Genomic DNA, 17,264 nt, shown 5'->3' on the forward strand with positions numbered 1-17,264 from the left:
TGGGAATGGTCAACTCCATAGCAATCTTTCCTGGACACAGGAAGGCCTTGTAGCATTTTAAACAAGCAAACAGAGGTTACAAGAGGCACCAGCCTTCACACTACCAGACTACTCTAAGAATTTCTTGCTATATGTGTCTACTTCTACTGGATGTAAATATGCATGTGCAGTTCTTTGTCAGCCGACAGGTACAGGGACGAATCCTCAACCTATTTCCTACTACTCTACTGCCTATTCAGAAGTAGAACTAGGGCTACCACTGTGCTACAGAGCAATGGTGGGAGTATATTCAATGTATGACAAAGCGTCATCTGTTACGATGGGTTACCCAGTAACAATTCTTACCCATCATAGTCTCAGAAATCTTCTGAACTATGGAAAATATACATTGACTATGCCTAGGCTCAGAGACTATCATAGGCTCTTAGAGCAGGAAGATGTCACCCTAGTGAGGTGTGATACGGTGAATCCAGTCGAGAATTTGCCAACTTCAGAGGATGGTGAGCCACATGATTGTGTTCAAGAAGCAGAGAAATACTCGAGGCTTGGATCAGATTTGCAAGCCCTTCCATTATGTGAGGCAGACCTGGAGTATTGGACTGATGGGTCTTGTTATCGTGTGGGAGATAAATTGTGTGCTGGCTATAAAGTAGTTAAAGCCCAAGGAACTGGATCTGTTGTTGAAAAGGCTGAAGTAATACCACAGCCTGCGTCCGCACAACTTGCTGAACTTGTGGGGCTTACAGAAGCGTGTGTGTTAGCAGAAGGAAAGCGAGTGACGATATATACTGATTCTGCATATGCACATAGTGTATGTCATTTGTTTGGAGCAGTGTGGAAAGGTCGAGGGTTTAAGAAATCGGATGGTTCTCCGATACAACATCACGCGCAAATAATGAAACTGTTGCATGCTATGATGAAGCCTAAAGAGATAGCGATAGCTAAGTGTGCAGCTCATAAAACAGATGTGTCAAAAGTCACACAAGGGAACAAAGCTGCTGATGAAGCTGCAAAAGCCATCACAGGAGCGGACAAATTGGGCAAGGTTTTTCTGGTCACTCATGGAGTGGACTTGGAAGACAAAATTACACTTAAGGATGTGATTTTGATGCAGGAAGCTGCTTCTACTATTGACAAACAGTTATGGCTAGACCGAGGTGCCATCAAAGATGCTACGGGTCTTTGGAGAAACAACGAGGTGTTGATAGTAGCGCCTCTAGACCTCTTAGGTCTGATGATTCAGGAAGCACATGGGTTAGCTCATGTTGCAAGGGGGGAGGTTAGGAGAAAGATCACAAAGGAGTATGGTTTTTGGGCACCATATTTGCTTGAACAGGTTGACTATGTCATAGGCAGGTACACAATCTGTCTGAAAAATAATGTTTGCAGGGGTGTGACTGTACTTCCTGGTCACATTCAAACACCGAGAGGTCCTATGCGTGAGTTGGTTATCAACTTTGTTGATATGATAAAACCAGTTGAAGGAAAAAGATACATGCTGGTGGTTGTGGATAGATTTTCACGATGGTCGGAGGCATGTCCAACCAAGCGAAAAGACGCTTAGTCGGTTGCCAAGTTCTTGTGTAAAGAAGTCACAAACAGGTGGGGACTTCCCGATCGAATATCCTCAGATAATGGGAAAGAGTTTGTGGATAAATCAGTGATTGATTTAGCAAAAATTCGGAATTAAGCAACGTCTAGGAGCAGTTTATCACCCACAAAGTCAAGGGATTTGTGAAAAAAAGGAATGGTAGTTCAGATTTTAGTAGCAGCTCTTGTAGCGCTGTGTGCGATGTTTTGCTTTTGTACTTTGTTATTGACTTTTGCGAAGGCTATGATATTGAGATGGGTCGGAATTGTGATGCCTGGAGACAACACTCAGATGCCGTTGTTAACCGTGACTGATCTAGATGGAGATGAACAAGTGGTACTGGATGGAGTATTGATGGATAGATATCAATTTTGAATATCTGATTGTGCGATAATTTTCTAATTTCTTTGCATATTGTGGTGATATTTAGTGTTTTCTTATGAGTCAAAGGGGGAAATGGAATGTGATTCATTTTTATATATCATTTATATATATTATTTTTGATATTTTTGATATTACTCTGCTTTTGCATATATTATCTTTGATATTGATGTTTTAATTTTCATGTGTTGCTTTCCAAAAGATGCTGGTTGGTGTTTTCTTTTCTTCCAGAAGCATATGGGGAATGTGCAGAGTGGGATTCAAATACTCAAACATGGGGGTTAGATGAACTTTACTATACCTTGCTGAAACATCTGGAAAGTGTTACTATAGGGGCCCCCTAAAACAGAGGAGATTCGGCTATGTGGAGGCCAGGGATTGGTCTATTCAAATCACGCCACTTTATGTTACATAAAGCATAGAATATATATACCATGTTTTAACAAAAGAATGGGAGAGTGATTATATTTGGGATTGGTTTCGTTGCTCTCCAGATTCTGCAGAGTCTGTAAATTGATGCTGAAATCTTTGATATAATAAACCTTTATAATCAACTACAGTGTCAGCGGATTCCTTGTCAACACATCATCGCAGCATCGTTGTTCGGACACCACAAGATCTAAACAAATAATTTGGAATTCACAGAGGTCGCAACCAGAAACTCAACTACATTACCCTGACTTAAGATCGGATTTGAATGTTTATTTTCGTTAGGTTTAAGTCATAAAGCAACTGAAACTACATTGTTACTTTGTATAGCACTTAAATGAGATGTTATTGTTTAGAGATGGTTAATTCCTATAGCCTGTATACACACTTTACCAGTAGATGTTATTGTTTAGAGATGGTTCATTCCTATATACACACTTTACCAGTAGATGTGAAAAAAGAGGCGAAAACCAAACACTGCATTCCACAGTAAGAACATCTTACCAAAGGTCAAGCATGGTGGTGGTGGTGTGATGGTTTGGGGATGCTTTGCTGCCTCAAGACCTGGACGACTTGCCTTAATAGAAGGAGCCATGAATTCTGCTCTGTATCAGAGAATTCTACAGGAGAATGTCAGACCATTCGTCTGTGAGCTGAAGCTGAAGCGCAGCTGGGTGATGCAGCAAGACAATGATCCAAAACACACAATCAAGTCTACATGAAAATTGCTAAAAAGCAACAAATTGGAAGTTTTGGAATGGCCTAGTCAAAGTCCAGACCTAATCCCAATTGAGATGTTGTGGCAGAACGTGAAACGAGCAGTTAATGCTTGAAAACCCACACGTCACTGAGTTAAAGCAGTTCTGCATGGAAGAGTGGGCCAAAATTACTCCACAGCGACGTGAGAGACTGATCAACAACTACAGGAGGCATTTGGTTGGAGTCATTGCAGCTAAAGGTGGCACAACCAGTTATTGAGTGTAAGGGGGGAATTACATTTTCACACAGGGGAATTGGGTGTTGCATAAATTTGTTTATGAAATAAATATGTAATTGTTGTGTTATTTGTTCACTATTGTTCCCTTTATCTAATATTAGGTTTTGGTTGAAGATCTGATAACATTAAGTATCACAAATATGCAAAAGTAGACAAAATTAGAAAGGGGGCAAATACTTTTTCATAGCACTGTACATATCCTTTAAAAATATATATACAGTGGGGAGAACAAGTATTTGATACACTGCCGATTTTGCAGGTTTTCCTACTTACAAAGCATGTAGAGGTCTGTAATTTTTATCATAGGTACACTTCAACTGTGAGAGACGGAATCTAAAACAAAAATCCAGAAAATCACATTGTATGATTTTTAAGTAATTAATTAGCATTTTATTGCATGACATAAGTATTTGATACATCAGAAAAGCAGAACTTAATATTTGGTACAGAAACCTTTGTTTGCAATTATAGAGATCATACGTTTCCTGTAGGTCTTGACCAGGTTTGCACACACTGCAGCAGGGATTTTGTCCCACTCCTCCATACAGACCTTCTCCAGATCCTTCAGGTTTTGGGGCTGTCGCTGGTGATAAAAATGACAGATCTCTACATGCTTTGTAAGTAGGAAAACCTGCAAAATCGGCAGTGTATCAAATACTTGTTCTCCCCACTGTATATATCCTTTATTACTTTCCAACCCCACCATCCCTCCCTAATTGGAGTAAACTAGTGAACAACAATGCTTAGGCTTCTACTTCATGCGTATACATACTATATACATTTTATGGACACAGTCAATAATTATATTTTGCTTGTTTTTACTCCTGAACTTCCTCCGATCATTTTCATGATGTCCAACTGGTATGCTTCTATATGCCATATCTTTCTAACTGTGCTCTTTCACAAAAGCTCTCAACCTATAACCTATATACTTATTATGGACACAGCATGTCTTACATTATTAGTTATCTTGTTGTTATTAGTTGTTGTTATTAGTCCCATCCTTCAGCTCCATTCAACACCTCCCATCTATCTCTTAATACCAACTTTTGTGATGTTTTACAAAAGTTCTGAACCTTTCTATTCTCATTGTTTCTACAGTTTGTGATTTGAAAATAAACATTTTTGCTAAAAGTATTATTATATTATTGATTGATTGACAATAATTTTATATAATAATTTAAATTGAAAAAATTATAAGTTTTGAATCCGGCGTCGTTTTGCGTATCAGTTCATAAACACTATGCCATGGAATCGGTACGTCAAAAATCTCTTCCCAACTATTTTGCAATCTATATGGGATGGCTGTCAGTCTTTTGGACCTTAAATTAAACTGGTAAATTTTTTTATTTATCACCATTTTCTTTAACCAATTATGTTCTTTGTTGCAGACAGACAAGTTCCTTACTTTCTCCCCCTTCCACTTTCCTCTTCCAATTTTGCGGTAATACTGCAATTATTTGGTTGTACTTTTGGGTAGAGCAGACATCCCCATATGTTTTTGTTAGCTGCATGTGCGACATAACTCCAACATTCCTACCGATAATATCATTTACGAAGATTATATCTTTTTTAAACATTCTCTCAAAAAATAACTTTTTTTTTATCTGTTAGTATATTTGAGTTTAACCACAATTTTTGTTGCAATATTTGTTCTGTCATTTCAGGAGGATTAAATTGAAATTGTAACCAACTTTCTATGGCTTGTTTTAGAAATAGTGATATTTGGGAGATGATTTCCTTTTCAAATACCTTAAAGTGAGGGGTTGTAAATCTGAATAAAGGGAAAAAGTCCCTTCCTGAACATTGGGTGAGACAATCTTACTAGTTCGGATTTAAGTATAATTTTTGTATGACTGAAGCTTTTAGTGATAGGTCTAATGCTTTAATATTTAATAATTTCTGTCCTCCGAATTCATATTCATTATATAAATAGGCCCATTTAATTTTGTCTGGCTTGCCGTTCCAAATAAAATGGAATCTTTTTTTCTCATATAATTTAAAAAACTGTTCGCTCGGCGTAGGCAAGACCATAAGCAAATAGGTAAACTGGGATAATACTAAAGAGTTAATAGACAGGTATTTACCTTTCCATGGTAACAAGATCTTATCTATTTTTGCTAACTTTCTATTAAAATGTATTGCAGTGAGATCATTTATTACCTTTGGGATATGTATTCCGAGGATATCCACATCACCATCAGACCATTTTATTGGTAAACCACATGGTAATGTAAAACATTTTTTTTTTAGTGATCTGATTTTAATAGTTAACATCTCGATGGCAATAATAAATATATATGCAGATAGTGGACAACCTTGTTTCACTCCTCTTGACAGTTTAAAATGTTCGGAGAAATAGCCATTATTTACTATTTTACACCTAGGGTTACTATACATGATTTTAACCCAATTCATAAGAGATTCTCCAAAATTGAAATGCTCCAGGAATTTATATATAAACCCCAGTTGTACTTTATCAAATGCCTTTTCGAAGTTGCTAAAATCAGAACTTGGTGTCAGTGATTCAACCTCGTGAAATATACGATTATTTCACAGAAAATGTTCCTTGAGTTTAGAGTGAGGAAAAGTAGCTAACACCTCACTGCTCTCTTGTGTGTCATGAGCAGAGCAGCCCAAGTGGCGAAGTTGATATGGAAACTCAGAGCCATGCAGAACGCATGCAGAGTGAGCTATGCACAGGGACCGAGTGACAGACGGCGCGGCGCAGTTAATGGACTTACTAATGGAGGAAGTTATTTGGGGTTTCAGCAAAAGCAATCGGGCCTGGGTAGAGTAGGACCTGAACATCGACGGCATGGGTAGGGCTAAAAATTCATTCACGTGCAGGGCTCTAATGTGGGATCCTCTCTGAAAAACTCTACTAATCTTATCAATCAAGTTAGGAACTTAAACAAAATAAGACGTTTCATTTTAGCAGATGCTCTTTTCTAGAGCGACTTACAGTTAGTGAGTGCATACATTTTCATACTGGCTCTCCGTGGGAATCGAACCCACAACCTTGGCGTTGGAAATGCCATGCTCTACCAACTAAGCTACACGACATCGTGTACGTTTTCTAGTGTAAGAAGGTACTTAGTGTCACATTTTCCTAGTGCAAGAATTGTGCAAAGCACAAAAAATACCATGATCTGGCCATAGGGCTCTGGTCAAAAGTAGTGTACTATGTAGGGAATAGAACCATTTGGCTTCCATCCTATCTTGTAAGGCTTCTTGTGTAAGATGGTACTTCTTGTACCGTTGTAGCAAAATATGTTGTCTTCTAAAGTTAATGTAAAGGGTTCATTTAAAAGACTGATACTCCTTCCTCCATTTCCCAGAAATGGACCGGTTCATATCAATTGTACAGCATATCAAACCAACAATAAATAAAGTCAATCAGAAAATAAATTCTCAGGATTTCTTCATTTATTTATTTGTATGGAATGGGAAGCAGTTCCTGTAGGACAGTAAAGAAACTGTCAAAGTATTTTTAACGTCTTCATTCCAACGACTTTCATCTACGAGCAAATCTACAATTACAGACAAAACAAACATTAACAACATTCAGAACCAGCTGCAAAGAATTAACATTTAGTGAATGAGAGAGAATGTGTGTGTTTACCAGGGTATCACAGTCGATGGGAACAATGCCTATTGGAGTCTCAGTACCCCTGATCTTATGTCCATAACAGGTCACACACCAACACGTACCTACCAGAAATGGACATGTTAAAAACCTGTTGCATATACAATATTGACATAATTACAAACGTTAGTGTAATACAAATTAAATTGTCAAATTCAACTAAATTGGATAATTTAGTGTATGTGTGTGTGTGTGTTTGTGTATGAGTGTGGTAACCTGTAGATCCTGAACATTGCTCAGGGGTGAATTGTCCATCGTCGTCACAAGTTGGGATGTAGGTTCCAGGCGGGCTGTTTTTCTTGGCATCTCTTAAACGCTCACAGCGGGTCTTGGGTCGCATACCATCTGCATACATTGTAATGTGGACATAACATAGTTGGAGAATGTATGGACATATACAATTCCGCTACTTGTTTAAAAGCCCAGTGCAGTCAAAATTCAGTTTTGCCTGTGTTTTGTATCATATTGTACAATAGCTGATGAAACTAAGACTGTTAAAGTGGGGTAAATTATATCAGTGTTATTTCCTGATAGTTGGTTGACAATCCAATCATGCATCCATCCAGTTGAAGGACCAAACCTTTCATATCAGAATACCTCAACACTCCGGCATCTAGACACCAATATACATCTCTGGAACTAGAGGAGTGGAAGGTAACCGAAAGGTTTGGATGGTAACCGAAAGGTTGCTAGTTTGAATCCCTCAGCTGACAAGTTTAAATATCTGTCTATTTGCCCTTGAGCAAGGCACAACCTTAATTTCTCCGGTGTCACGGTTTGATAATGGCTTGTGTCCCAGGGAGAATGGGATATGCAAAGAAACATTTTTTTTCAATTCACACCTACGTATTAATACACACTTGTACTTGCGTGAAATAGGACAGATACACACCCACTAATGTTTATGGTTTTTAAATAAAAATGTTGGTGAGTAAGTGTGAGGTATGTCACTCTTACCTATCGGAATAAAGGCATCTCCCAGAGCCAAAGCCATGCTGACAAGCAGAATGATGGTCAATATCGCCATGGTGATAGTCTTCTGAGAGAGAGAGAGAGAGAGAGAGAGAGAGAGAGAGAGAGAGAGAGAGAGAGAGAGAGAGAGAGAGAGAGAGAGAGAGAGAGAGAGAGAGAGAGAGAGAGAGATTAGTTGACCATTAGAATCAGCTAAGATTGTACTGTAATACTTCAAATCAGTGGAATGGCTGGGGGTACCAGAGGAGAGGTTAAGGAAACCCTGTGTTAGGTACATAACCTACTGTATGGTTGGAGGTACCAGAGGAGAGGTTAAGGAAACCCTGTGTTAGGTACATAACCTACTGTATGACTGGAGGTACCAGAGGAGAGGTTAAGGAAACCCTGTGTTAGGTACATAACCTACTGTATGGCTGGAGGTACCAGAGGAGAGGTTAAGGAAACCCTGTGTTAGGTACATAACCTACTGTATGGCTGGGGGTACCAGAGGAGAGGTTAAGGAAACCCTGTGTTAGGTACAAAACCAATGCAACTGCTAAGGCAGGATTTTCCAAACTCGAGTGCAGTGTTCCCCTAACCTTTCCTCAAGTACCCTCAGCCATTCCACTTATCAGATGGATTTCGGTACTATCACATTAGATTTGACTAATGAACAATAGATTAACCTAGTACACAGGAATATGTATGATTTCCAAATGTTACCTTGTTCCCTATGTAGTGCACTACCTTTGACCAGGGTCCCCAGTACACTACATAGGGAATAGCCCACGGCCACAAAGGTAATATGGTCCCTGGTCAAAAGAAGCACACTACAAAAGGAAAAGGGTGCTATTTGGGATGCAGACAGATACAGTTTTAAATGCACAGATGTTAAAATCTCACCTTCACAAATCTTCAGTTGTATTTTCACTTCTTCAGAGATCTTCAAAGGTCTTCACTGGGTGTCTCTCTCTCTCTCTCTCTGTCCTGCCTGTGAGTTGAGTTCTACCTCTCCCTCCTCTCCCTTTTAAGGACCAGTCCAGTCAGACCCCTCCCTCTCTCTCTTTCTGTCCAGCCCAACACCTGCTGGACCTGTCCGATAGCTACCTGTTTGACAGGGTTGGGGTCAATTCAAAGTGAAGGTAGTCATTTATATTTTAAAATGGAACAACTTAAGCTGCAGACACCGCCACCTAGGATTTTAGACTAATGAGTTGCGGTAAAGTGTGTATACAGGCTATAGGAATGAACCATCTCTAAACCATAACATCTACTGGTAAAGTGTGTATACAGGCCATAGGAATGAACCATCTCTAACCAATAACATCTACTGGTAAAGTGTGTATACAGGCCATAGGAATGAACCATCTCTAACCAATAACATCTACTGGTAAAGTGTGTATACAGGCTATAGGAATGAACCATCTCTAACCAATAACATCTACTGGTAAAGTGTGTATACAGGCTATAGGAATGAACCATCTCTAACCAATAACATCTACTGGTAAAGTGTGTATACAGGCTATAGGAATGAACCATCTCTAAACAATAACATCTACTGGTAAAGTGTGTATACAGGCTATAGGAATGAACCATCTCTAAACAATAACATCTCCTGGTAAAGTGTGTATACAGGCTATAGGAATGAACCATCTCTTAACAATAACATCTACTGTATAACTCTCATGTATTCAGTGCAATACAGGCACTTATAAACGACATACACATGGAGTATCTGAAATATACAAACTGCAGCAGTACTCTACAGCTACTGATGTAACAAGGTATTTAGGCCTAAGGCAAATGCTTGGAGTCAATCACCATAATGCAGTATGAAACCTAACAAACCACACAATTCACAATCTCACTAAAATGAACACTGATAACTTGGTCGGCAGCCAAACTTGCGTCTTCTTCGGGAAGAAGCTTCCCTCATTAAAATGCAAATCAATTTATAACATTTTTGACATGCGTTTTTCTGGATTTTTTGTTGTTGTTATTCTGTCTCTCACTGTTCAAATAAACCTACCATTAAAATTATAGACTGATCATTTCTTTGTCAGTGGGCAAACGTCCAAAATCAGCAGGGGATCAAATACTTTTTTCCCTCACTGTACTTACATTCAGTAATCTTGTTCTGATTTGTCATCCTAATGGGACCTTGAGATAAAATGTAGCGTTGTTTTGTTTGATAAAATCAATTTATATATAAAAATGTAGGAACTGGGTTCTACAGTTTGAACCCCTGCTGTCTCTGGCTCCACACCCACCCTGCCCGGCCATCTAGATGTGTGAAAGTTAGTGTATAAGCTAATGATCCATCATGGACAATCCTCGAAGTGTGTAAACGCTACATTTGTATTACCATATCATTTTGTATGTTCTCTGTAGTTATGTACTTGAAAATGTATCAATCGACCAATTTGGCACATTTGGGCAGACTTGAAACACAATAGTCCAGTACTGCAATGCTTCACTGGCTCAATCTGAAACGTTGCACACACACTGCTTCCATCTAGTGGCCAAAATCTAGATTACGCCTAAACTGAAATATTATATTGTGGCCTTTCTCTTACATTTCAAAGATGGAAAACACATGTTTTTTTGTTTGTATTATCTTTCACCAGATCTAATGTGTTATATTCTTCTACATTAATTTCACATTTCCACAAAGTCAAATCAAATCAAATCAAATTTTATTGGTCACGTGCGCCGAATACAACAGGTGCAGACATTGCAGTGAAATGCTTACTTACAGCCCTTAACCAACAGTGCATTTATTTTAAACAAAAAAAAAGTAAGAATAAAACAACAACAAAAAAAGTGTTGAGAAAAAAAGAGCAGAAGTAAAATAAAGTGACAGTAGGGGAGGCTATATATACAGGGGGTACCGTTGCAGAGTCAATGTGCGGGGGCACTGAGCTAGTTGAGGTAGTTGAGGTAATATGTACATGTGGGTAGAGTTAAAGTGACTATGCATAAATACTTAACAGAGTAGCAGCAACGTAAAAAGGATGGGGTGGGGGGGGGCAGTGCAAATAGTCCGGTAGCCATGATTAGCTGTTCAGGAGTCTTATGGCTTGGGGGTAGAAGCTGTTGAGAAGTCTTTTGGACCTAGACTTGGCACTCCGGTACCGCTGCCGTGCTGGTAGCAGAGAGAACAGTCTATGACTAGGGTGGCTGGAGTCTTTGACAATTTTGAGGGCCTTCCTCTGACACCGCCTGGTATAGAGGTCCTGGATGGCAGGGAGCTTTGCCCCAGTGATGTACTGGGCCGTACGCACTACCCTCTGTAGTGCCTTGCGGTCAGAGGCCAAGCAGTTGCCATACCAGGCGGTGATGCAACCAGTCAGGATGCTCTCGGTGGTGCAGCTGTAGAACTATTTGAGGATCTGAGGACCCATGCCAAATCTTTTTAGTCTCCTGAGGGGGGAATAGGCTTTGTCGTGCCCTCTTCACGACTGTCTTGGTGTGTTTGGACCATGATAGTTTGTTGGTGATGTGGACACCAAGGAACTTGAAGCTCTCAACCTGTTCCACTACAGCCCCGTTCGATGAGAATGGGGGCGTGCTCAGTCCTCTTTTTTTTTCCTGTAGTCCACAATCATCTCCTTTGTCTTGGTCACGTTGAGGGAGAGGTTGTTTTCCTGGCACCACACGGCCAGATCTCTGACCTCCTCCCTATAGGCTGTCTCATCGTTGTCGGTGATCAGGCCTACTCACTGTTGTGTCGTCGGCAAACTTAATGATGGTGTTGGAGTCGTGCCTGGCCATGCAGTCATGGGTGAACAGAGAGTACAGGAGGGGACTGAGCACGCACCCCTGAGGGGCCCCCGTGTTGAGGATCAGTGTGGCAGATGTGTTGTTACCACCCTTACCACCTGGGGGCGGCCCGTCAGGAAGTCCAGGATCCAGTTGCAGAGGGAGAGTGTTTAGTCCCAGGATCCTTAGCTTAGTGATGAGCTTAGAGGGCACTATGGTGTTGAATGCTGAGCTGTAGTCAATGAATAGCATTCTCACGTGAGGTGTTCCTCTTGTCCAGGTGGGAAAGGGCAGTGTGGAATGCGATAGAGATTGCATCATCTGTGGATCTGTTGGGGCGGTATGGAAATTGGAGTGGGTCTAGGGTTTCTGGGATTATGCTGTTGATGTGAGCCAGACCAGTCTTTCAAAGCACTTCATGGCTACAGACGTCAGTGCTACGGGTCGGTAGTCATTTAGGCAGGTTATCTTAGAGTTCTTGGGCACGGGGACTATGGTGGTCTGCTTGAAACATGTTGGTATTACAGACTCAGTCAGGGACATGTTGAAAATGTCAGTGAAGACACTTGCCAGTTGGTCAGCACATGCTCGGAGTACACGCCCTGGTAATTCGTCTGGCCCTGCGGCCTTGTGAATGTTGACCTGCCTAAAAGTCTTACCTCATCGGCTACGGAGACGTGATCGACATAGTCGTCCGAACAGCTGGTGCTCTCATGCATGCTTCAGTGTTGCCTTGCCTCGGCGAGCATAGAAGTGGTTTAGCTCGTCTGGTAGGCTTGTGTCACTGGGCAGCTCAGCGGCTGTGCTTCCCTGTAGTCTGTAATAGTTTTCAAGCCTGCCACATCCGACGGCGTCTGAGCCAGTGTAGTATGATTCAATCTTGAGACCTGTATTGACTCTTTGCCTGTTTAATGGTTCGTCGGAGGTCATAGGGGATTTCTTATAAGCGTCCGGTTAGAGTCCCGTGCCTCGAAAGCGGCAGCTCTACCCTTTAGCTCAGTGCGGATGTTTCCTGTAATCCATGGCTTCTGGTTGGGGTATGTACGTACGGTCACTGTGGGGACGACATCATCGATGCACTTATTGATGAAGCCAGTGACTGATGTGGTGTACTCCTCAAATGCTGTCTGAAGAATCCCGGAACATGTTCCAGTCTGTGCTAGCAAAACAGTCCTGTAGCTTAGCATCTCGTCATCTGACCACTTTTATCTAACCGAATCACTGGTGCTTCCTGCTTCAGTTTTTGCTTATAAGCAGGAATCAGGAGGATAGAGTTATGGTCAGATTTGCCAAATGGAGGCGAGGGAGAGCTTTGTATGCGTCTCTGTGTGTGGAGTAAAGGTGGTCTAGAGTTTTTTTCCCTCTGGTTGCACATTTAACATGCTGGTAGGAAATTAGGTAGAACGGATTTAAGTTTCCCTGCATTAAAGTCCCCCGGCCACTAGGAGCGCTGCATCTGGATGAGCGTTTTCCTGTTGATTAATGGCCTTGTACAACTCATTCAGTGCAATCTTAATGCCAGCATTGGTTTGTGGTGGTAAATAGACAGCTATGAAAAAATATAGATGAAAACTCTCTTGGTAAATAGTGTGGTCTACAGCTTATCATAAGATACTCTACCTCAAGCGAGCAAAACCTCGAGACTTCCTTAGTATTTGATTTTGTGCACCAGCTGTTGTTTACAAATATACAGAGACCGCCACCCTTGTCTTACCAGAGGCTGCCGTTTCTGTCCTGCCGATGTAGCGTATAGCCTGCTAGCCGAATGTTATCATTGTTGTCGTTCAGCCACGACTCCGTGAAACATAAGATATTACAGTTTTTAATGTCCCGTTGGTAGGATAACCGTAATCTTAAATCGTCAATTTTATTCTCAAAAGATTGAACGTTGGCTAATAGGGATTGATGGGAGAGGCAGTTTACTGCTCTCCGTGATCTTACTAGGCACCCGGATCTGCGTCATGATATCTCCGTCTCTTCCTCACGCGAATGACGGGGATCTGGGCCTTGTCGGGTGTCTGTAGGATATCCTGCGCGACCGCCTCGTTGAAGAAAAAGTATTCGTCCAATGCGAGGTGAGTAATCGCTGTCCTGATATCCAGAAGCTCTCTTTGATTATAAGAGACGATGGCAGAAACATTATGTACAAAATAAATTACAAATAACGCGGAAAAACACACATAATAGTACAATTTGTTAGAGGGCTGTAAAACGGCAGCCATCTTCTCCGGCGCTGTTCTATGTGGGGGGCGCTGTTCAAAGTGTTTCCTTTCAAATGGTATCAAAGATATGCATATCCTTGCTCCAGGTCCTGAGCTACAGGCAGTTAGATTTGGTTATGTCATTTTAGGCGAAAATTGAAAAAATATTCTACCCACATGTACGTTACCTCAATTACCTCGACCAACCTGTGCCCCCGCACATTGACTCTACCGGTACCCCCCCTGTATATAGCCTCCCTACTGTTATTTTATTTTAAAATTTGGTGCCCGCCACAACACTAGGAAGGAATATCAATATTTTAAATTAACCCTTTAAATTAACTCTTTAAGACAACAAGTACCATTTTACACAAGAAACCTTACAAGATAGGGTACATGCCAAATGGTACTATTTTCACTATTCCCTATATAGTGCACTACTTTTGACCAGACACCTATGGACAGATTATTTTGTTATTTATGGTATTTTCTGTGCTTTGCACAATTCTTGCACTAGTAAAATGTGACACTAAGTATCTTCTTACACTAGAAATCTTCTTCCACAACATTAGACTAGATGAGGTCAGAGGTCACTACAGCAGCCTGAATGTAGAAGATGGACGTGATAGTAGACTGGTCAGGTTATCAAGGGGGCCTGCTTTAGACTCCAATACTGTGTCCCAAATGAAACCCTTTTCCAGTGCACTACTTTTGACTTTAGTTCATTTAAATACAATGCTATTTGGAGAAAAAAAACTAGCAAAAATGAACCTACCCATACCCTCAATGTTCAGGTCCTACTCTACCCATACCCTCAATGTTCAGGTCCTACACTACCCATACCCTCAATGTTCAGGTCCTACACTACCCATACCCTCAATGTTCAGGTCCTACACTACCCAGACCCGATTGCTTCTGACCCAAAGTTTGGGAACCACTGTAGTAACCTCTCTCTGTTTTGGTTCCTCTCTCTCTCTCAGCTTCACCACTGAGTGCCACCTCACTGTCTCAATAGCCTACTCTCTGTAAAGCAACGTTATTATGAGAAGTTAGTAGCCTATTCTCTTGCTCCTGTTGAGGTAACATTAGCTTCTTACTTCATCCTTCTAGCTGGCTAAGTAATTCTACCCGTAGTAAACTAAAATCCACTCCATGGTGAAGGAAGTTCATGATGAACTCCACTACCGACTTTTTGCTTGTTTCTGTTTGTCAAAGATGGCAACGTAGTGCAAAATCATATGTGTCAATTGTATCTCCGATGACGTGGGCCTAGGTCTCGAAAACACTCATTGTCCAATCAAATCACACAATCAACAGAGGGTGTGTCGACCAACAACATTTCACAGATCATTTCAGGTTCAAATAAACACTAAATCTGGCATATAACGTTATTGACTTGGCACATTTTCTGTCCAGAGATACTGAGAAAGAATTAGACAGAGAGAAATCATTTTATAACCTAGGTTTCATTTATAAACCTCATCGGAGATTAAATTGACACAGTTGCCATCTTCGTGACACTGAAATGAGCAAAAAGTCGGTGGTTGTATTTGATTAATGTTTATTGAAAAAAGTATGGATGTCACACCCTGCTCCAGCGCTTGACGTCAGTCGGTCTACTAACCACTGGTCCTGGCAACCATCATTACACACACCTAACGGCAACCATCATTACACACACCTGGACCTCATCATCACCTTGATTACTCTCCTTCATCGATAACCCTCAGTATCCTCAGTCAACAGGCAGTGTTGGTTTTGTTCAGCTACATGAGTTATATGATTAAACTCACCGTCTGCGTCCTGACTCCCGGTGTTACAATGGATTTCAGCAAACAAAGAAAGGCAAGTAACTAGAGAGGACAAACATGGATACAAGGTAGGCGTTTCATGATGAAACAGTTTTGAAGTATTGACCTTGGCTGGTCTCTGCTCCACTCCGTAGGTGGAGTTCATTATAAACTTCCTTCACCGTGGAGTTTAGTCCAATATACTAACCAGAGTCCTTCAACGTTACTGCAATAGAAGTCTCTTCCAGCAGCTAGCCACCTGACTGACACATCTATAAGCGACTACCAGTTGTCCACTCGTTCTGAGTCTTTTTCATGTTCTTTGCGTTATGTCTGTTGACACGGCAGGAGTCACGGGACGGTTTCAAAATTGCCTATTGTCCGGCATCTCGAACACACTGTCAGCAGCGTCTCTAGTTTTGCTTTACTCCTCTCTAGTGAGTCAACTCCGAGCTGGGGTAGTTCGTTTCCACGAGAGGGCAGAGTTAGGAATGGTGGTTCCGAGAGAGTGAGTGAGGTATGCTGCAAAAAGTCACATCCGTGCAACAAATCTGGGGGACTCAAACGAACATGACAGCAGAACAAACCACCTGTTCATGATTCAACTTGTCAGTCAGATCAAAGCTCCAGAATGCTTAAATTCTTGATCAACGATGGGAGCAATATTTAGATGTTGACCCATAATAGATTTTTCTTCTATTTTGGTCCGGACCTCTGTGTCCTCAGATGTAGTTAGTGGCCATGGAACCCATTAATCTACTCCATTGTCCCGTTCTTCCCAGAAATACAGAAGCTCTCTCCTCTCCTTAGCAACACAACCTCCCCTTCAGCCTTAAGACACTTGACCTTTCACCCCACCTTCAATAGAATGAAGACCCTAACTTACAGGTTTCTTAACCTCTCCTCTGGTACCCCCAGCCATTCCACTAATTTGAAGTATTACTGTACAATCACAGCTGATTCTAATGGTTAACTAATCTCTCTCTCAGGAGACTATCACCATGGCGACATTGACCATCATTCTGCTTGTCAGCACGGCTTTTGCTTTGGGAGGTAAGTGAGACATACCTCAGACTTACTCACCAATACATTTTATAAATTGTTTAAACCTTGATGGGAGCTTATCTGTCTTGTTTTGGCATATCCCACTCTCCCTGAGAGTCAGGTCACAGCTATGGTCAGCCATTGTCAACGGCAACCCTGGAGCAATTAGGGTTAAGTGCAGCGCTCAAAGGGCAATAGACAGATATTTCAACTTGTCAGCGTAGGGATCGAACTAGCAACCTTTCGGTTACTGGCCAAATGCCACGCTTCTAGTTCCAGAGATGGTTTGGTGTCTAGATGTGGAGTGTTGAGGTATTGTAATATGAAAGGTTTAATCTTTCAACGGATGGATGCATGATTGGATTGTCAACCAACTATCAGGAAATAACACTGATATAATTACCCCCCACTTTACAGTCTTAGTTTCATCAGCTGTTGTACAATATGATGCAAAAACTGAATTTTGACT

The 17,264-nt window shown here is 41.2% G+C and overlaps 1 protein-coding gene across 1 annotated transcript; it reads right to left on the reverse strand.

Moving 5' to 3' along the window:
* Positions 1-6,805: 6,805 nt before the first annotated feature.
* On the reverse strand, positions 6,806-9,101 carry LOC121558549 (saxiphilin-like). The gene is made up of 5 exons (XM_041871921.2): positions 8,902-9,101; positions 8,005-8,086; positions 7,264-7,392; positions 7,024-7,112; positions 6,806-6,931 (listed from the first exon to the last, which is right to left on the reverse strand). The coding sequence occupies exons 2-5, from the start codon at positions 8,072-8,074 to the stop codon at positions 6,920-6,922; spliced, it is 300 nt and encodes a 99-aa protein (XP_041727855.1). The 5' UTR covers positions 8,075-8,086; positions 8,902-9,101; the 3' UTR covers positions 6,806-6,919.
* Between the last annotated feature and the right edge of the window lie 8,163 nt (positions 9,102-17,264).

The sequence above is a fragment of the Coregonus clupeaformis genome, unplaced genomic scaffold (assembly GCF_020615455.1).
Source record: "Coregonus clupeaformis isolate EN_2021a unplaced genomic scaffold, ASM2061545v1 scaf0744, whole genome shotgun sequence".
NCBI classification, from domain to species: domain Eukaryota; kingdom Metazoa; phylum Chordata; class Actinopteri; order Salmoniformes; family Salmonidae; genus Coregonus; species Coregonus clupeaformis.